The sequence below is a fragment of the Cynocephalus volans genome, chromosome 4, assembly GCF_027409185.1.
Source record: "Cynocephalus volans isolate mCynVol1 chromosome 4, mCynVol1.pri, whole genome shotgun sequence".
Lineage (NCBI taxonomy): Eukaryota > Metazoa > Chordata > Mammalia > Dermoptera > Cynocephalidae > Cynocephalus > Cynocephalus volans.
In genome coordinates this window covers 46,656,171-46,679,005 of record NC_084463.1, presented here as the reverse complement: position 1 = coordinate 46,679,005, position 22,835 = coordinate 46,656,171, and the positions used below count along the sequence as shown (strand labels likewise).

The 22,835-nt window shown below is 45.3% G+C and overlaps 1 protein-coding gene across 1 annotated transcript; it reads right to left on the bottom strand.

Moving 5' to 3' along the window:
* Positions 1 to 10,434: 10,434 nt before the first annotated feature.
* LOC134376092 (histone H3.1-like) lies at positions 10,435 to 10,845 on the bottom strand. Its single transcript, XM_063094766.1, has one exon. It carries the CDS (start codon positions 10,843 to 10,845, stop codon positions 10,435 to 10,437), a length of 411 nt encoding a protein of 136 aa, XP_062950836.1.
* Positions 10,846 to 22,835: the final 11,990 nt, after the last annotated feature.

Genomic DNA, 22,835 nt, shown 5'->3' with positions numbered 1-22,835 from the left:
AGGCCTCATGGAAAAGAGGGCCCAGAGGCACCTGACTGAAGTTTGGTCAAGGGGTGAGTCTTTGTCATTATTAAAGCTTTGATTTGCTCTAAGACTTCTGGAATGCCACAAGTTGTTGCCCCATCACCATCTGGTTTGTGGGAGCTGAGGGGTGTTTGCACATTTTATAGTGACATTGGCTGGGAGAACAGTTGGCGTTCCTGTAAACCTTAAAGACAGTATTGTATGGAATAAAATATACGGAACACTGAAGGGCATTTGATATCAATTTTTGATATCAGATCCATAGTGCTGTGTGGTGCTGGTGTGGGACGGTACCTGCTATGGGTCAAATGTGTTCCCCCAAAGTTCGTGTGCTGGAAACTTGACCCCCACTTTAACAGTATTAAGAGGGTGGGAAATCCTATTATGGTACTTGAAAGGTGGGGCCTTTGAGAGGTGATTGGATCATGAGGACTACACCCTCAAGAATGGATTCATCCATTCATGGAGTAATGGGTTACCATGGGTGTAGACTGATGGCTTTCTAAGAAGGGTGCTGCTCTTACCTGTGACACCCTACATCACCAGAGGACCCTGTGGAGAGTCCCCACCAAGAAGGCCCTCACCACATGCACCTCCTGGACTGTGGACTTCCCAGCCTCCAAAAGTGTAAGAAATAAATTCCATTTCTTTATAAATGATCTAGTATCAGGTATTCCATTATAAGCTACAGAAAACAGACTAATACAGGACTCTGGTGTTACAGGGCCTGCCCAACTTGTTCTGTCACTGCTAGAGTGAGCAGCACTGAAGCCACATTGGGACCTAAAACTACATGGGCTGTAGACAAATTTTAAAAGGACACTTTTTTTCTTGGCATGTATTTCTGAGTTCTTTCATTTCCCATGGTTATTTGATATTTTAAACCTTGATATGGGGCAAGATGACATTATTTACAGAAACGTAAAGTTCTTTTCCAGACAGCCTGAAGCTGCAGACTTGCCAGGATGCACACCCTATCCAGACCCTGAGATAACCACAAGGATGGGAGCAGAAACCAGGCGGAGTCTTGGTGAGACCTTGCACCCGGCTCCTTGAACGGAGCCCCCACAGCTCGTGTCCCCCTCCGTCCTGCTTTTCATTTCCCATGCTCCCTTCCCTCAATCCCCTCTTTAAAAACCCCTCAGTAAATATGAGTCTGGCCTTTCTCCGTCAGGTTTATTGGAGAGATGGTTAGCCTGACATCTCTCCTCAGGTCACTGGTATTTCTGAATAAAAGCTGACCTCCATCTTTACCACCATTTGACTTTTGAGTGGCTTGTTTTTGAAAGGGAGCAGCCGGACCCGTGCCTGGTAACAACATGACCCTGGTGATTGGCACCCACCTCCTAGTGAGTGCGATGCATGCCCACCTTCCCAGGAATCTGGTGGAAATGGTGTTATGTCTGGTATCTGAAGCCTAGAATTTTCCAGCTCTTTTGAAGTAACATGGAGCATGTCCTTGACTTCTCTATCAGATGGAGATCTTCAGATATCTGGTTCCTACTTTATCAACCCCACACCTTCTCCCAAACCTTGCTCCCTGACCACCAGGTTGTCTCTTCTTTAGCCTTAATATCTTCATGCCTGCCACAATTTCTTACAGGACCTGGTTTCCAGACTTTTTACTAACTAATGTGATTATTTTTCTCTGTAGTCAAACTAGAGCCTGTGCTGTATCTGTCAGGGTTTTGTTGCAGTAACAGACAACCCTGCATCCTGGAGGCTCACCATAGCAAGGTTATTTCTCACACTTACAACATGTACATCACGGGCTTTGTAGGGGAGGGGGAAAATATCCTATACACTCTTAGATTCGGTGACTGGGGACTGCAAATTAAACTGACAAAAGACAGATTAACAGGAGAAAAGACATACATGTTTCATCTTTTTTAAAAAAAATTTACATATGATAACTAAAAAATCTGCTTTGACCAGGTCAGCTAAATTATAGTGCCTTGGGGGATCTGGGATAAGTCAGCAATCATGTCCACCTGTCCTGGAAAACATTATCATAAGACCATTTTACTTAGAAGCAGGTATAATGGCATCAGGAAGCCATACAATAACCTAGAATAATCCTCGTGACCTTCATCCTGGATCCCTGCATGTAGGTTGTAACCTAGTAACAATCCCAAATCTATATGTAATGTACAACAAATAGAAAGCTTGATGAAGAGATGAGGTGGGACTATCTTCTCTCACTGTCCTTTGACCGTTCCTCCTTCTTGTGGTTATAAATGCTCAGTTCTGCTGGTTCTCTTTGGAACTCATTTCTCAGGGTGACCTGACTATGCATTTCCCTGGTTGCAATTGTCATACTGGCTCAATAAATCTTTTTTCTTTTTTTTTTTGGCTGTTTGCCAGTATGGGGATCTGAACCCTTGACCTTGGTGTTATCAACAGCCCCCCAACCCCCAAGTGAGCTAACTGGCCACACTGGCTATAATAAATGCTATACTTTTAATATTTGGCCTCAGTTTCTTTTAGGTCAACACATATATGGGAGATTCACATGAGAACTGAAAACCTAAAGAGGCAGTTAGACCCAGGGGCTTCTATACCATTTTCACAAAGAGCAATAAATTGTGGAGAAGTGACTAGGGAATGTATGGGGGAAACTCATGGTAGATAGACTCACCTCTGGTGATGCATCGATCTCCTCTTCCTGGTACGGGAGAGGGGGCATCTGTACAAATGGAAATTTCCTTTACAAAATTTAAATTTATACCCTGATTTTAGGCAGAAAGGGGGAGGGGAGGAAACTCCTTATGTGTTTGCTGTTTCTCAGTGGCCCTCACTCAAAATAATCAACATATGAAAGTGGCATATTTTAGGGTGGCATGTCCTGATCCATTCAGCCTCCTGTGGGTTTCATGTGACATATCATCACTCAGGAGGCCAGTTCATGGCCTCCACCATCTGGAATGCTTCAGTGATAGGGTTTGGGACACACTATCCAAATACACATCTTTGGCATAAGGATTATTTTAAGCTGATTATTTGAGGAAATAGCCAACAGAGAAGAAACCCTAAAAAGAGAGTAGAAGTTACCCTTTTGTAAGGGAAATTTATATCTATAATGAAAGTCTCCATCTGTAAGGATGGCTCTCTCTTAGCACCAGGAAGAAGGTGACTAACTCACTAGAGACTCGTAGTGAAAACAACACTGACTGAGCTCTGCGTAATGTTTCTTACCTGTGTTTAAGGTGATTTTCCTGGCCACCTATCCAGAACTAGTCTCCCCTTTCTTGGTTCAGAGAAAGATGGTTATGTAAGTCTGAAGTCAGAGCCACTTCTTGGAGATTTACTCTTGGAGATTTTCCTGAGTATCTCCCATGTGTACAGAGGTATGTGTGTTATTAAACTTCTGTTTTTCTCTTGTTAGTCTGTCTTGTGCCACAGGTAGGCCCACCTGAGAACTATGAAGGGTCTGGAGAAAATTATTTTTCCTCCCCTTGATATATATATATATATTTCTTTTTTTAAATTTCCTTTTTTCTTTTTTAAATTTTAAAATCATCCTTATTTTTTACTTTTTTATTTCTTGTAGTTTTTTTTCCTTTTTCCCCTATTTATTTATTTATTTATTCGACCCTCCATATACTGGTGCCTTTGGAAACTAAGCAATAGGGCTCTGTGGTGATATTTAATGGCATCTGCTCAATCTTGCTATGAACCTAAAGCTGCCCTTAAAAAATAAAGTCTGTAAATTTTTTTCTGGTTTGGGAGCCCCACAGACAGTGCATCAGGGAAGGGCAGGCCACAGCAGGGCCTTCCTGGAGGGTCCTGTTGGGGCTGAGGGTGAGGCTGGTATGTGGTGAGGGTATGGAACTTTCATAGCTAGAACTGCCCATTGACTGGAGCACAGCAGGAAGCTTCTAGAAAGAATCCTGGAACCCTCCTGTTGGCCTTACCCTCTGACCCTTCTTAAGGGACAGCTCATGGTGACCAGACAGCCCCCACCATCCCAGCCCCCAGCCACAGGCTTCCCACTGGGCATGAGCCGCTCCGCTCCCCATGGCCATCCTGTGGTCTTTGCATGAGATGCAGGTGGACACCTGCCCTGAGCTGGGCCACAAGGCCTTGGGCTTGATACATGTCAGTGCCCAGATCAGAGGGTGGTCACAGAACATCATAATCTAATGAACACACTTGTACGGTGTCTGCACATGGTGGGTCTCTGTGTTCACTATCTGTGGTGGGCTGAATTTTGTCCCCTCCAAATTCATATGTTGAAGTCCTAACACCCAGAACCTCAGAATGTGGCTGTATTTGGAGAAAGGGCCTTTAAAGAGGTGATTAAGATAAAAGGAGGTCATATGGGTGGGTCTTAATCCCATAGGACTGACGTCCTATAAGGAGATTAGGACATAGACAAGCACAGAGGAATCACCATGTGAGGACACAGGGAGAAGACACTGTCTACAAGCCATGGAGAGAGGTCTTAGGAGACACCAACCCTGCCTACACTTGGATCTCAGACTTCCAGCTTCCAGGACTGAGAGACAATGAGTTTCTGTTGTTTAAGCCATCCAGTCTGCAGTATTTTCTTATGGCCACATGAGCAAATGAATGTATGGTCATTACAATTAAAATTAGCATGTAGTATTTCTTTCTTTTCCTCTCAGGTTTTGGATTTCAGGAAAAAAGAGCATTTCTTGACTGTTGCTCTGGTGGATGAAGCTGGGAAGGGTGAGAAGGCTACAGAACTGTTGTTTGTGGTGTTTATCGTGTGTGGAGAAAGCCAGATGAATACAGTGGGGGCTGAAAAGAACAGAGGTGGGAGACAAAAAGATGGATTAGTCTGGCACTGGGGCCACAATCTTATTGGAAACTGGGGCCCCTGCTTTGTGAGATGTCCTAGTAGTAAACATGCCATATACTTGAAACCAGATTGAATTGTCATTTCTGTTGCTTGTAACCAAGAGTTCTAAGAAACAGAACACAACCTTTAATGTAATAGACAGTGGCTGGATCAGTTTATTCTAATAACAACTGCAGAAGATAAAGGACTTTAAATGAATGCATTCTAATTCTAGCGCACATGGTGAGTCCCAGTGGCCAGTGCCCAGGGTTGTCCCATCAGAGGAAGGGCAGCAGCTGTGCTAGGGGTCCACTCTGACCTCAGGTACATCTGTGCCTATTGGGCAAATATAACAATAACAAAAAACAAAATCTCTCCCCAACCCAGAAAACCCCTCCACAGAGGGAGAAGAGAAAGAAAACCATTTTATTTTTGAGTAAGCATTAAACCAGAACATCATGCGCATCACAGGCAACTCACTAAGAGACTGAAAAGATGAACAGCAACCTCACCCTTTCATCAAGTTGAGTGGCTACCACCCATTCAGTACCTCATGGAGCTCTTGCAATTCAGAGCCAGGTGACATCTAAAGTGAGGCCCATCTCCTTCCAGGCAGCTGGAAGACGGAGTGTTGTCATCACCTCTCGTAGAGTGACTGAGATGCAAAGGATTACTCAGAGCTCACGTATGCAGAGCACTGAGAGGCCTGAAGTGTCTGTCTGCAGGGAGAACTCCTTCAAGAGACAAGGGTCCCAGGCACAGCACTGGGTCAGGTTTTCTCTCAGCTTTTATTGTACAGGCAAGAAAGTTACAGAAGAAACACAGGGGGTTAATCAGTCATAGTGAAAACAAACAAACTGGCTACATGACAATCTTCATTAAAGCAGGTGTAACTTAAAATAGTTCAAGCAGTTTACCATCAAAAGGAGTAATAGAACTAAGCTATGTGACATACAAAAACAATGAAATAATCACTATAGCAGTGCTTAGCTCCCTAAGAAACTCAAACAGCTGAGGGTAAGATGTGGAACATCCCCCAACCACTAACTAGCAGAAGAGCCTTGAAGGGTTTAGTTCACATACTTTCCCATTATTTAGGTTTAGCGGCACCAAGGGCAACTGCCCCCAGAGCAATCACTTTTGCTGTGTTTCAATTCTCTTATCTACATTAAAGACTTCAGTCCTGTGAAAGTTTTTCTGGTTTTTCCCAATCTTAGCATTTGCATGTGTTCTTCTAAAGAGTTGGGCTATGATTTAAACTACAGGACTTTAGTCCTGCTAAACTAAGGACTTTGGTCCTACTACGCTATAGGCTACGGCCCTGTGAAATACATGTGTTTATTAATGTCAGTGTCCTCCACAAGGTGCTGTCTTCCTCGATGGTTATGAAGGAGATCAGAGTGTGCCATCCCAACATATGCTATGAGTACACAGGCACGGGGATTATTTTGAGCTGAAGACAATTGAAGAAACCTTCTTGGAGCTTCCTTTAACTAAAAGCAGAAACTTTGAGAAATGAGGACTGCCGGAAATCTCCTCTCTAGGGGAGTTTTTATGGCCACGCAGAAGATGGAAATTCTGCACCAAGAAGAGTCTGCACAAATAATCCTTACTAAACAACCCTTGTCTCCTATGCATGCCCTAGTCACCTTCCCATAATTCATCACCTGTTAAAAATGGTATCTGAGTGCCTGAGCCTAACAGCATCGTTGGTTTTTCCTTTTTCTCTGAAGCCTCCATGCATGTAAAATTAAAAACTTAAGATGAAAAGTGCATGCTTTTTCTCCTGTTAATCTGGCTTTTGTCAGTTTACTTTGTAGGCCCCAGTTACAAACCTAAGAAGGTAGAGGTTTTTTTTCCTTCTCTAAATTACATTTCAGAAATAGCTCCAATGCCCTTCCGGATATATTCCTGAGGTGTCACACTGGCAAGAGGTTTGTTTAGCCATTAACAAGATTTACATACATTTGAATTTGAAAAAGACAGAGAATGGGGCTACTGCCTAGCTCAGTTGGTTAGAGCACAGTGTTACAGTGCCAAGGTCAAGGGTTTTTATCCCAGTGGCAAAAGAAAAGAGAAGGACAGAGGATGAAGTTCTGAAAGAAAGGGTTATATTTGCCCTTACAGGGTCTCCACCTGTTCCTCGCCCTCCCTCCCCACCCCCTCACCCCCAGCAAAATGTGGATATTCAACAAATACTTGCTAAAATACTGCATCAGCCTAGGATTTCAGTATTAATGTTCTGTTAGGGACCCCTGGTTATTGGGCTGAGATGCTATTTTTCCTTTATGGTAAAACAATTGGAAACAGCCTTAATATCCTGAAAAGGAAACACTATAAAATAATTAAGGAGAATCAGAAAGCTCTTATGTGTCCTGGTAAGCTGTTAGGTTTACTAAAAGACAGGTCAGACAACATATATGCACATTTCGGTAAAAAGTCATAATTAGATGATTGTATAAGCACCTCTTGAAAAATATACAAGAAACTCCATCTGAAGGGAAAATTAAGGGCTGAGAAACCCCCTCCAATTGAAAAAGATTCAATTTTCACTATATAAACTCTTGAAATTCTTAAATCTTATACCATTTCTATAGATTGTCTTTTTAAAAATAAATAAAATTTTGAAGTGAAAATGTCAGCCAAGTCTTAACAGTTACAAGGCGGCTGTCCCTTCACTGTGACGGTCAGTGGCACTCTTTCAGTGTGATGCTGCTCCCTCCAGCCCCCATGAAGTTATTAACATTGCAGAGAAGATGAGAGAAAGAACCAGGCACTCCTGAAAAATGGTGTGCTCCATTGAACGGAAAGGAAGACGGGCCGCCGGAAACAGGACAGCAGGGTCACGGCATCTGTGTTCAACCCTGACTCCTAGTCAGGAAAGTCCATTGTGTCGTGTAAAGACAAATCCAGGTTGTGACGGACTGAATGTCTGTGTTCCCCTGAATTCCCTATGTTGAAATCCTAACCCCAAGGTGATGGGGTTAGGAGCTGGGGCTTTGGGAGATGATTAGATCATGAGGGTGGAGCCCTCATGAGTGGGATTAGTTCCCTAATGAAAGGGACCCTAGAAAGGGTCCTCACCCCTTCCACCATGTGAGGACACATGAAGAAGCTGCCATCTGTGAACCAGGAAATGACCTTGAGAAACTAAATCTGCTGGCACCCCATCTATGACTTCCAGCCTTCAGAACTGTGAGAAATAAATTTGTACTGTTTAAAAGCCACCCAGGCTATGGTATTTTGTTATAGCAACCTAAACAGAGTAAGACGACATAAGACAGATTAACAGGAGAAAAGCATACATATTGCATTTTTATATGTACCAGGGCACCTTCACAGGAAAATGAAGACCCCCAAAGTGGTTCGGCCTACGTGTTTACATACCAGGTTGAGCAGAGTAGTGACTTGTAAAAAAGTAACTAAATTATATGAGGCTAAACGAAGATACAAGTTATTTTAACAAGGTGTGTATTTTTCTCAGCCTCAAGTCCCCATCTCTGGTGATAAGAATCTTTCTTGTCTCCTGGTATAGGAGGGCATGTTACGTATGGCAGTCACATCCCCTGCTTTCAGGAAGAAAACAGAAGTGCCTTTTTAAGTGCCTTTAGCTCAAGGTAATCCACATGCCCACCTGGCATATTTGGGGTGGCGTATTCTTTCCTCTGATGCCCAGCCCTCTTTCCCTTCCATTGTTTATTTTCAGGGTTTCCGCTGCATTCTGCTGGTAAACGCTCCACTCTGAGGCTGTCTCTGTAGCATTCAGGGGCTCACAGAATTCAGTAAAAGGGGAACAAATGTCTACACTTCAACTTTCTATTCCCACATGAGTAGGACCGGCAGGACAGCAACAAAGGCCCCAGTCCTAATTGTAATAGTTTCATAGTTTTATAAAAATGATTCAAATTTTCCAGGTGGGACTAAATTGGTTCTCATGACAAACACTTGAAAACAATTAACTTAAAAACATTCAAGCAATTGTTTCCTACCACAGAGGGCAGCGTTACTTGTTCTGTATTTAGAAGCTATTTCCTGAGCGACCCCAGTTATATCACAAGAGGGAGAACCCGAGCCTCTCCTCAGTGCTCTCTCCTCTTCCAGCTTTTCTCAAGTCATCTTCTCTCTGCACCACCAAGTTGGTGGCATGGTATCTGGAGAGTGAGAAGGCATCCCCATGGGACCCAGTTGGTACATCCCTGTCCTTGGCCACGCTGCCCAGTTCTCAGCACGACTCTCCAGCTTTGGGTCCACATGGTTTTGAGTCAAGGATTCACATGGGACCTGACATGCATGTTGACTGCAAACCCCTGGACGCAAAACCCTTGCTGGGCTTTATCAGTCCTGCTGCGCTTCCTGGACAGGTCCATGTCTTTCTGCTCAGAATTAACACTGCCTAGTGCAGAGCTGTGCCCCTTCTGCACAGACAGTCCTGGGATGTAACACAAATGTGTGTGTTGGAAAGGCTTCCTTGAGTACTGTATTATTAGTCTGCTTCTGTTTATAACAGTCTCTGCGTACTGTTTCTGGACAGTCCTTCAAGGATTTGTCATCAGCTAACTTAAGTACATTCTAAAAGTGGAGATTTTAATTGTGTGCGTACTCATTTAGTTGCTATAGCGTTTGAATTGAGTCGGCAGGATAGAAGCCGGGCTCAGAGGCTTCCAGATCCCACTATTGCATTCTGAGAGCCTCTTACTCACACCCCTTGCTATTCATAAGAGCACTTTTTACTATCATTGCTTCTACGTGCAATACAAGCCTCCTTCACTCAACTGTAAGCCCCTGGAAAACCGAGTGGCCAGTGACAGTAGGGAATGGATTTTACTGTGTTCTCAGCACCAGACAGTGCCTGGCTTCCAGTAATTTAATAAAGCCTTTAGTGAACAATTGTAATTTGTACCAAAGAAAGAAAATTCTTACATCCGTATCCTTACAGCCATTCTCAAGTTATCCCGACCTAAACTCCACTATTGGGTTCCAGGCTAACCACCCTGGTGACAGGATTTCTCCTCAAATTGATTCCTCGCCCCTCGTCCCCAGATTATCAGTCTACTTTGTAGGTCTGGGAAGCCTGTTTCAACGTGCCAGCATGTGGGCCATCAATGCCAGTCAATGCCAGACACTGCTCAGGAAGTTAGCTACCGGGGTAGAGCACCTCCTTGCATTTAGGCTGTTAACACGTGACTCTGGACTTCTGGCCTAACTGGAGATGGGATGAGAACACACACGCCTCTAACCAGCCCAACAGCAGATGGGCCAAGCTAACAATGCACCCACTCACTGGGCTTCCAACCTAATTGGCACTAAGCCGAGTTAGCGCGCGCCTATCTAGGCTGCCGTCTGAACAGATGCTCCAGTTCGTGCAGACAACTAGCGGGGCTCGTAACCTAACTGGCATCGGGCTGAGTTACCGCAAACACCTCATTAGGTTTACCTACCTACCTAATTGGTAAGCGAACAGAGGGGACAGAACCGGCACCGACCGCCGGAAGAAGCCCCGTGGACGCCCGGCAACCCGCCATGTTACAGCCACTTTCTGTACCAAACGGGTGGCTCTTAAAAGAGCCTTTGGAGTGACAGGACCTCAGGGCGATCGCCCCTGGAGCCTAGACCCACGTCCCGCGGAGACGGAGCGCGAGCTGCATGTCTCTGAGCATGATGGTGACACGCTTGGCGTGGATGGCGCACAGGTTGGTGTCCTCAAACAGCCCCACCAAGTAGGATTCGCAGGCCTCTTGGAGCGCCATCATGGCCGAAATCTGAAAGCGCAGGTCTGGCTTGAAATCCTGCGCAACCTCTCGCACCAGCCGCTGGAACGGCAGTTTGCGGACCAGCAGGGCGCTGGATTTCTGGTAGCAGCGGATCTCGCGCAGCGCCACCGAGCCGGGCCGAAAGCGGTACGGCTTCATCACGCCGCCGGTGGCCGGGACGCTCTTGCGGGCTACCTTCGCGGCCAGCTGCTTCCGCGGCGCCTTGCCGCCGGTCGACTTCCGCGCCGTCGGCTTGGTGCGAACCATGACAACGAGGAGGCTCCCGCTGTCTCCGCTCCCGACTGGCACTGAGAGGCTCAGCGCTCTCGCTTTTATAGAGCCCGCAGCGCTCCCATTGGTTGGCCGCCGGGTGGCGCGACGGCAGGCTATGCTCTGATTGGCTCTTAAGGCGCTCATGCACTGGGTCCCTGGGCAGGCCCCGAGGTGCTGGCATGATGTGCCTGGTTTAACCAAAAGAACTTCAATAAGCTTTTATGGCACTGCAATTAGAGGAACATTAACCCATAACATGCAACAAAAATGATTTTGCTTTTTGGAACTATTTAACAAATAAATTTGACATTACAATTAACAGCAACATACTGTTGTATTTTTTTTTTTTTAAAGATGACTGATAAGGGGATCTTAACCCTTGACTTGCTGTTTGTCCTCAGCACCACGCTCTCCCAAGTGAGCTAACCGGCCATCCCTATACAGGGATCCGAAGCTGTGGCCTTGGTGTTATCAGCACCACACTCTCCCAAGTGAGCAACGGGCTGGCCCCAAATTTCTTAAATATTTTATAACCAAGTTTATGTCATTTGCAATCAATGACAGTCCTACTTCTTTTTCAATTTTCAGAATTTTGCTTATAATTCTTATGTAAGTTTTGCTGGCAAAATTTTTAATTCAGTGTTAAATAGAATGGGAATAGTGGACATTCATCTTTTGTTCTCCGAGTTTGAGATAAATTAGAGCACAAGGGTTTCACCATTAAGTATAGCATTAGCTGTAAATTTTTTCTAGGTCCACTTTAGCAGGTATAGAAAGATCCCTTCTATTCCTAGTTTGCCAGCAGTTTTATAATAAATGGATGTAGGATTTGGAAAATGTTTTCGTGTGTCTGTTGAGAGAATCTTTGCAATTTTTGTTTAACCTGTTAATATTCTGTATTGAATTAATTGATTTGGATGTTAAGTTGAAATTGCATCTGTAAAATAATCCCATTTGGTAATGGTGTATAATCATTTTTCCATGTTGATGAACTCAGTTTGCTAGTATTGATTGTGGATTTCTATATCTGCATTTATCAGAAATTTCCATTTATAGGGCGGGCCCTGTGGCTGACTTGGGAGAGTGTGGTGCTAGTAGCACGAAGGCCATGGATTTGGATCCTACATAGAGATGGCCAGTGTGCTCACTGGCTGAGCATGGTGCAGACCACACAGTGCCAAGGGTTGCGATCCCCTTACCGATAAAAAATTTTTTTTCATTTATGTTATATTTTCATGTGATTTTTTGTCTACTTCTGATATCAAGGTAATGCTACTTTCATAAAATGAATCAAGAAGTGTTATCTAATCTTTTCATGTGTGTTTGTGACTAAAAAGAGTTCATGGACAAAAGGCTTGAGTCAGTACCTCTGTGTTTAGGCATGCTTAGGCAGGTAAAACCCCCAGGTAGCCCTCCAGCCTGCCTTTACAGAAAGCAGGAGCTAACACCACCATGACCCAGGAGGCCCCACAACACTTCTGTGGAAGTCATCAACAACAGCCAGCACCACACTTTCTACCACAGCAAGCATGCTTGCCACCACAGTAACAGCCACAACCTCTGTGCAGGTGGCCTGCAGCATATTCAGCTGCACTGAGACAAGTAGAGTCACTAGAGGAGCCTGGAAAAGGAGAAGGAAGAATTCCTCCTCAAAGTCCACTCCAGAGTGATACAAAAAGAAACTGATCTACCAGATGACCAGAAATCAATGTAAAGATACTAAATATATGGGAAAAAAGAAAATGTGACACTAGCAAAGAAACAAAGTAATTCTCAAGTACTAAACCCTATAGAACAGGAAACCCTTGAAATGACTAAAATGGAATTTGTAGTAACTATCTTAAGGAAACTGAAAGAGATAAGACTCAGTTAGACAACACAATGAAATGAGAAAAAGTATCCAGAATATGAAGGAGGAAATTTAAAAATAAATTAATACTTTAAAAAACAATGCAGCAGAGCTCCTGGAAGTGAAGGACATATTCAATAAAATTTAAAAAAAAAAAACCCACAAGCAATAGCTTAAGCAGCAGATTAGAGCAAGCAGGAGAAAGAACTTTTGATCCCCAAAATGATCTTTATTAAATAACCCAGGAAGACAAAAAAAATTGGGACGGAGGGAGAAAGGAATTTTTTAAAAATGAAGGAGGTCTAAGAGAGCTAGCAGACAACAGTAAGTGCACAAACATCTGAATCATGGGTGTTCCAGAAAGGGAGGAGAAAAGTAAAGACATTGATAATCTATTCAATGAAATAATAGGGGGAAACTTTCCAGGTATACAGAGAGACCATTGCCTTCAGATTCAGGAAGCTCAAAGATGCCCAAACAGATTCAGTCCAAAAATATCCTCTACAAGACACATTATAGTCAAACTGGCAGAACTGAAAGACAGAGAGAATCCTAAAAGCAGCAAGAGAAAAATATCAAGTCACTTATAAGGGAGGCCCCATCAGAATAACAGCAGACTTCACAACTGAAACTCTACAGATGAGAAGAAAATGGGATGACACATTCAAAATACCAAAAGAAAAAACTGCCAGCCAAGAAAACTATAACCAGCAAGGCTATCCTTCAGAAATGACAGATAAATAGTGGTTTTTCCGGACAAAAACAAAACAAAACAAAACAAAAACTGCAGGAGTTTATCACCACATGACTAGCCCTGCAAGAAATTCTCAATGGAGTCCTGCATCTGGAATCTGAAAAATAATGATCCCTATCATGAATACACAAGAATGAACAAAACCCACTGGTAAAACACAAATGCAAATGAGAAAGAAAAAGGAAACTAAGTCTTTCCACCTCAGAAAACCAACAAACATTGATGACCAACAATAAAAGGGGATGAAAGAAACAACATATATTTAAAACATCTAAATGAAATGTGATCAAATGCTGGGAGTAAGACAATACCTCTCAATAATAACCCTAAGTGTAAATGAGTTAGTTTAACTCTCCAGTCAACAGACACAGACTGATGGATTGGATAAAAATTAGACCCAACTATATGCTGTCTTCAAGATACTCACCTCTCCTGTAAAGATGCACACAGACTAATAGTGAAGGGATGAAAAGAGATATAGCATGCAAATGGAAACAAAAAAATGAGCAGGAGTAGCTATTCTCATATCACATGAAATAGGTTTTAAACAAAAACCATAAAAAGAGACAAAGAATGCCACTATATAATGATAAAGGGATCTATTCAGTAAGAAGACATGACAATCACAAATATATATGCACCCAACACTGGAGAACCCAGATATATAAAGCAAACACTATCAGACCTAAAGAAAGAGATAGACCCAAGCATAATAATAGTGGGGCACCAAACAACACTTGCTCAGCATTGGACAGATCATCCAGGCAACAAATCAACAGATAAGGACAGGATTTAAATTATGCTTTAGAACAATTGGACTTGGCAGAGATCTAAAGACCATATCATCCAACAACCACAGAACACACATTCTTATCAGCACATGCAACATTCTCCAGGATACACCACATATTAGGTCAGACATCAAGTCTCAACAACTTTAAAAACTCAAAATCACCTCAACTATCTTTTCAGACCACAATGGATTAAAACTAGGAATTAATAACAAGAGAACCTCATAACACTATACAAATACATTGAAATTAAATAACAGGTTCTGAATGACCTATGAGCCCAAGAAGAAATTAAACAGGAAATCAAAAAATTCTAGAAAATAAAGAAAATCATATCAACATCTGTAGGTTTCTGCAAGAACAGTACTAAGAGGGAAGTTCATCACAATAAATATTTACATTGATATAATAGGAAGATTTCAAATAAACAATTTAATGCTACTCCTCAAAGAACTAGAAAAACAAGAATCATCCAATTCCAAAGTTAATAGATGGGAAGAAATAATTAAGATCAGAGCAGAAGTAAATGATATACAGACCCCCAAAATTATGCAACAGATTAATGAAACAAAATAGAAAAAGTATTAGATAGGTTAACAAAAAGAAAGAAAGAAAGAAAGAAAGAAAGAAAGAAAGAAAGAAAGAAAGAAAGAAAGAAAGAAAGAAAGAAAGAAAGAAGACCCAAATAACAAAAACAGAAATTAAAAAGGAGATATTACAACTGGTACCACAGAAATGCAAATAATCATTAGACACTATTACATACAACTATACACCAACAAATTTGACAGCCTAAAAGAAATGGATAAATTTCTGGACACAGACAATCTACCAAGACAGAACCAAGAAGAAATAGAAAACCTGAACAAACTAGTAACAAGCAACAAGATTGAAGCAGTAATCAGCAGTTTCCCAACAAAGAAAAGCCCAGATCTGGATGGCTTTACTGCTGGATTCTTCCAAACATTTAAAGATGAATTAATACCAATTGTCTTTAAACTATTCCAAAAAATTGAAACAGAGGCCACGCAACCAAACACACACTATGAGGCCAGCATCACCTTATACCAAACCAAACAAAAGTACAATAAAAAAAAGAAAACTAAACATCAATATCTCTGATGAACATAGAGGCACAAATCCTAAATAAATTACTAGCAATCAGAATACAGCAACACATCAAATAAATTATACACTGTGATCAAGAGGAATTCATCCCAGGGAGTCAAGGATAGTTCAACATATGCAAGTTAATAAATATGATAAACCACATCAACTACATCAAGGACAAAAAAAAAAGATTACCTCAATACTTAACAGATACAGAAAAAGAATTCAACAAAATTCAACATCCCTTAATGACAAAGGCTCTCAGCAAATCAGGCATAAAGGAAAGTACCTCAATACAATAAAAGCCATAGATGACAAACTCACTGCCATATCATCCTGATAAAAGCTTTCAGCTTTTTTTGAAACAGGAACAAGATAAGGATGCCCACTATCACCACTCCTACTTAAGACAGTATTGGAAGTACTCGTCAGAAAAATCAGGCAAAAGAAAGAAATGAAGGGCATCCAGATTAGAAAGGACAAATTCAAACTGCTCCTGTTTGCAGATGACATTATCCTATATATAGAAAAGTCTAAAGACCCTACCCAAAAAGTCTTAGAGCAGATTAACAATTTTGGTAATGTTGCAGGATACAAAATCAATGCCCCCAAATCAGTAGCATTTGTATTCTCCAATAATGAATTAGCAAAAAATAGATATCTAGAAAGGAAGCCCATTTATAATAGTCACCAGAAAAAATAAAATATGTAGGAATCAATTTAAACAAGGAGGTGAAAGATCTCTCCAACAAGAACTACAAATCGAATACCAGGGCTTCCAGTCAAGATGGCAGAATAAACGGTTCCCAGCGTCACTCTCTCCCACAAATCAACCAATTTACAACTGTAAAAATGTAACATCAGCCAAGCTCGGGCTGCTGGAGCACAGGGAAAGAGGAGGAGAGAGACCTATGGAGTTCATGAAGGAGGGAGAAACTACAATGAGAGAAAGAAAAAGCTGCTCTGAGAGTTTCTGGCTGCAGCTGCTTTAAGGCTGGAGCTGCTGAGCACACAGAGCAGGAGCCTGCAGAAGCCACAGCTGTGCGCTTCAGATGGCGTTACTTGGAGGCGGCAGGAGAGAAGAGGGCCTTGGCAACCCCCAGGAAAACAAGACCACTAACAGAGTTCCCATGGACCCATGCAGGAGCGAGGAACCAGAACAACCAGAAAAAGGGAGCCCCTCAGAGGCTGGCGAGTCATTGCAAGGGACAGCACCAGGCCGGTCCCGTGGGAAGTGTTTGTAGCACAGTCGTTGGGGGAGACATGCCCACCAGGAGAACACTGAGACACAGCAAGGACAGCCGATCTGCCCCCCAATCAGCACAGGACCACTCAGAGGAGACTGGTCAGGAATGCAGAATTGCATGGGGTGCAGTTTGATGAAAAACTCAGGCCCAAATCAGAGATTCTACAGAATACAGATCCACTGGGTCTCTGGAGAGCTGGAAATACCTATAAGATCAACCATTAAACCCCGAGCTGCACAAAAAGCCTTCCCTAGGGAAACAGCAGCAAAGCAGCAATTTAAACAACCACACACTCAAATACTGGTTCCCACAGGAAGTTCCCCCGTGTTAGAAGCAAAGGACAAAAAATTAGTTCTGGCCTGGGCACACCACCAGCCAACAGCACCTTGGGGCCTGCCTGGGAACCAGAGGCTTGGATCTGCCGACCGGACCCCACTCCCACTTCCAGGCAAACTGTGTCAGTGCCTCAGGGCCAGCATGGGGATCCCAGGCATGGAGAAGGGGAATGGACCCTCCTCCCACAACCAAGCACACCATGCCAGCACCTCTGCACCCACCAGGGGACCCAAGGTATGGAGAAGGGGACCAGACCTCTCTCCCATAACCAGGCACATCTAGCCAGCACCTTGGGTACCGCCCAGGGATGCGAGGTATGGAGCCAGGGACCATACCCTACTACCACAACCAGGCACAACATACCAGCACCTTGGGGCCTGCCGAGGGACCCAGTGCCTGGAGAAGGGGACTGGACCTCTGTCCCACAACCACGCACACCAAGCCAGTGTCTCGAGGCCTGCCAGGGACCTGGGGCATGGAGAAGGGGGACCGGACCACCCTCCTACAACCAGGCACACCATGCCAGCACCTTGGAGCCCACCTAGGGACCCAGGGAATGGAGAAGGGGACCAGACACATGCACACACGAATACACGTGTGTACATGGACAAACACATATACACACACATGCATGCATAAACATGTGTACTCTCAAACACACCCATGCTTACAAATATACACATGTGCACACAGCACACCAACTCAGGTGCACACACATGCACAACATGTACACAATTACAAAGCACATGTAGACAGAAATATACATACATATGCATACATGCAAATGCACAAAGACGTACTCAGCCATGCACAAACACATGTACACAGAGAAACACATGTAAACACACACACAGGCACACACACAAACATGCATGCACATACACACTGGCCCACACACAGACTCACAGAGACATGCACAGGCACACACACACATAAACATGCATGTACATACACACTGGCCCACACACAGACTCACACAGACATGCACAGGCACACACACATAAACATGCATGTACATACACACTGGCCCACACACAGACTCACACAGACGTGCACAGGCACACACACACATAAACGTGCATGCACATACACACTGGCCCACACACAGACTCACACAGACATGCACAGGCACACACACATAAACATGCATGTACATACACACTGGCCCACACACAGACTCACACAGACATGCACAGGCACACACACATAAACATGCATGCACATACACACTGGCCCACACACAAACTCACAGAGACATGCACAGGCACACACACACATAAACGTGCATGCACATACACACTGGCCCACACACGAACTCACAGAGACATGCACAGGCACACACACACATAAACGTGCATGCACATACACACTGGCCCACACACGAATTCACACAGACATGCACAGGCACACACACACATAAACGTGCATGCACATACACACTGGCCCACACACAAACTCACAGAGACATGCACAGGCACACACACACATAAACGTGCATGCACATACACACTGGCCCACACACAAACTCACAGAGACATGCACAGGCACACACACACATAAACGTGCATGCACATACACACTGGCCCACACACAGACTCACACAGACATGCACAGGCACACACATGCGAGCACACAGGCACCCTTTGGAGTTAGAATATGTAACCCCACGCAGTGGAGGTCCACAGCTTCGCCTGCCTACTTCACGGGGGTGCTGTTGGGACCCAGTTAGGAAAGGGATTTGAAAATCGTTTCCAAACTCCAAGCACCACCCTCCTCTATTTTTCTGCAATCCCGAAAGTCATGGCGTCTATGGACTGCACACATTCGGAGTCTGTCCCCTGGGAACTTGATCAGCGCTTCCTGCGCCCTAGCTCTTGGCGTCAGCTCTCTCCCTGGTCCTCAGGGCTGGGGGACGTTGTCTACGCGGACAGAAGCCAGGGATGGGGAGCGTCCAGTGAGCTGGGGGTCTGACTCAGTCTGGGCAGAGGCTGTCATCAGGGCCCTGGTCACCTTCGGTCCCGGGGATGTTCCTTTGTTAATGCCGGGCTCATCCAGGTGACCGCGGTGGGTGCCTGAGTGTCCACGGTTCCCACGTATCACCCTCTGCAGGGACAGAACGGCCGGGAGCGGCGGGAAGGCGCTGCCGTTAGAAGGCGGGGGTGGACCCGGGGTCCTGACCCAGAGGCCGCAGGAGGGTGGCCTGCAGGGCCGGTACTCACAGGGAGGTGGCCCTCGCACCACGCCAGGCGTCCGGGGCTGATCGGCGATGGCCGGGCCGCGGGGGACTTGGTGGCGTCAGCTGGGTCAGGGTGGGGGAGGGGAGGAGAGTGGAGGAGCCTCGGCGTCCTGGGACAGCCAGGAGTGGGGCCGCCTTGTCCTGGGCAGGGGGATGGACAGGAGGTTTGCTGGTGGGGGAGGGGCTGGGGGACAAGGGAGGAAAGGGGGCGGCAGCCTGTCCGCTGTGTTTGGGGTGAGTCATTGGGAGGGGAAGGAGGTCCCTGTGGAGGGGGCGGGAGAGGGCGCCCCCGTGGGCGGTCGGTGAAGGGGGTCGGGGGGACAGGCGGCAGCGAGCAGGGGCGGGTGCCCCCCTGGGAGGGTGAAGCGGGTCGCCGGGGGTAGCGATCCCCCAACTCTCCCGGGCATCGTCGGTGTCGGGTCCAGGGTTGAAGAGAGGGGGCGTCCGGCTTAGGCGGAGACGGTGGGCGGGGCAGGCCGGGCTGCGGGGAGGCGACAGGTAGGTCCGGTCCCCTGGGGCGGGGCGGGGGATGTTACGAAGCCCCGAAATGCCGCCCCCCAACCCTGACCAACCCGAGTCCTGGGGTTGGGCGGACAGAGGAGGAAACTGAGGCTCTGGCCACGCGTGGGGTGTGGGGAAGCGAGCAGGAGAGCAGAAGGCCTTGAAGGCTAAGCAGCACCTTTCTGCCACCTCCTGGGGGTGCGAGTACGGACGGCCTGGCTGCAGGTGCGGATGGCCGGCCCCGGGTGCAGACGGCCTGGCTGCGGGTGCGGATGGCCGGCTCCGGGTGTAGACGGCCTGGCTGCAGGTGCGGATGGCCGGCTCTGGGTGTAGACGGCCTGGCTGCAGGTGTAGATGGCCGGTTCTGGGTGTAGACGGCCTGGCTGCAGGTGCGGATGGCCGGCTCTGGGTGTAGACGGCCTGGCCGCGGGTGTGGATGACCGGCTCCGGGTGTAGACGGCCTGGCTGCAGGTGCGGATGGCCGGCCCTGGGTGTAGACGGCCTGGCTGCAGGTGCGGATGGCCGGCTCCGGGTGTGGACGGCCTGGCCGCGGGTGTGGATGGCCGGCTCTGGGTGTAGACGGCCTGGCTGCAGGTGTGGATGGCCAGTTCTGGGTGTAGATGGCCTGGCTGCAGGTGTAGGCGGCCTGGCTCCCAGTGTAGACGACTGGCTTTCCCTGGGCTTCCCGGCTGGAGCTTTTCCGTGGTCTTTCCTCACTAAACACACGAGGACGGGGTCTGGCCTTCGATTCCGTGTGACCCGGAGGGTGCGGGTGGTGGGCGCGCACAGTTCTCTGCATGAGCGAACAACTGCTGTTAATTCTACTTTACCAACCCCCCTCCCGGTCCTAGAACACTCTCTGCTGTTTACATCAATGGGGGAATGTGGCCTGAGGGTTTCCTTCAGTTTAGAAAATACAATCAGGATTAAAAAACAGCAACAAGGAAAAAACCTTTAATGAATAATTTCAAGCAGTTGCACCCAAGACAACAGGACAATGAACCCCATAAATAAACAATCCATATGAGCATTTTACTGCATTTTCTTCATCTGCTCTGTTGTTTTGTCTTGACGGAAGGGTTTACTTTTTCTAAAAGCAAATCCCAGACATCAGTAGTTTCACTTCCAGAAGTTTCATTAGCGTCTTACCGATAGTCAAGGCTTTGCCTACCCAACACAATTGACAGTAATTCCTGTTTTTTTCTGACCTCTGATTCCTGTTCAGATTTCACCTATTACCTAAAAGGTGCGTGTGTAAAAAGTTGGTTTGTTTGAGTCAGGATCCTAACACTGTTTAGAGGTCTTTTAAGAACTTACATTAGTATTGTTTCTCTTTTCTTTTTCTTATACTTTTTTCTTCATCTTTTTCTACTTCATCTTTTTAATGCTGTAGGGGAGGGGGATATGGCTTCCCTCTTCCCTTCTGGGTTCTTTGGATGGGCTACGAATTAAATTGACATAAGACAGATCAACAGGAGAAAAACTACTTTAATTATGTTCATAGGTACAGGAGTCCCGCAAAACATGAGACTCAAGGAAGGGCCAGATGACTGGAGTTTGTACAGCGTCATGAGCTACAGAAAGGAATAGAGCTGGGGCTTCTGGGGGTGGTGACAAGTTACAGGAGGGTGAATAAAGGTTGTCTTGTTATGCAGAAGGACAAATAGATCCAGAGGGTAGCTCCTTTCCCCAGAACACCCCCCCCCCACTTTTCCTGGTGTGGAACTAAACAGAGACCACCTAATGAGAAGAGGCAAAAGGCTATTTACTCAGGGCTTGCAGGTAACAGAGCCCTGTCTTCTCCACAGCGCAGGTTACTGGAGGAACACTGAGAGCACATGCACCCGAAGCTGTCCTGGGATAGGCTCTGAGATCTGCCCTGTGCCTGGGGGTGTTTGCTGGGGTTCTGCCCTGTGTGAGAAGCCTGATTAGGTGGGGCAGGTGCACAGAAGCAGCTCTGGCCACGGTGCTTGTAGAAAGTAGAGGGAAGCTGTGGACGATGGTGCAGGATCTTGGAGAAGATTAAATAGAAAAATCATCCCATAGGACTGCGGAGCACTTGAGTGCCTGAGACTTTGGACTTCAGGGTCTCGCCTCACACAAGACAGCCTGATGGAGCCAGCGCGGGACTGGCAGCATATCTAGCTCTTTTCTACTTATTTGGTTTTGTGAAGTTTGTATGATTTTAATTTTAATTATTTTTGTTTCCGTCCATGATTGCCCCATGAGCCTGAGGGATGGAAACCCAAATTCCAAATCAAACCACTATTATTTGAAATTTACAAAACTGGGTGTAGAAAAATATGAATAAACTTTCAAATGAAAAGTCTTATGTTTGTAGTATTTATTTTTCTGAGGTGTAGGGGAGAAAAACCTTTTCCTAAACTCTCTTAGTGAATTAAACTGACAAAAGACAGTTTAACAGAAGAAAACCTTATATATTTCATTTGGTGTTAAATGTTTTTTTATTTATTTTCTTTTCTTTCTTCTTTTTTTTTCTTTTTTGGTGGTTGGTTGGTGACGGGATCCAAACCAGTGTCATAACGCCTCGCTCTAACCAACCGAGATAACTGGCCGTCCTGATGCTAAGTTTTTTTGTAATGTGCATGGGGGCTTCACAGATGTTAAAACAAAACCAAAAAACATAAACAGCTAAAAAGCATGGGGACTTATAGCCACTGTAACAACAGGTGATAAATTGTGGGTAAGTGACTAGACAAAGGGAAGCAGAGGAGGTCTGGGCTTCTTGGTGGTAAATTGTGGGAAGGCAAATACATAAGGAAACATAATAGATAAGGGTCATTTAACAAGATTTATTTACACAGATCCGCCTCAGTGCTGTCTCTGCATTTGGTGACAGGATTGTTCTCGTGTGGGAGAGGGGGACACCTTCACAAGGAGGAATTTACATTCTCCTTTTAGGAAGATAGGGGAAGGCAGAGAGTTCTTCCTGTGTCGATAAGTGCATGAGCAGAGTAAGACATAACCACAGTGACCCGATTATTACACAACATGTACGTATCAAAGCATCAGATCGTACCCCATAGATAGTATAATCACAATGTCAATAAAATTTCTTTAAGGATGATAAAAATGTGAGCAATTTTAATAATACAACTCAACTTAAAGCCACATAAGCTGCGGCTACACATCTATGAGA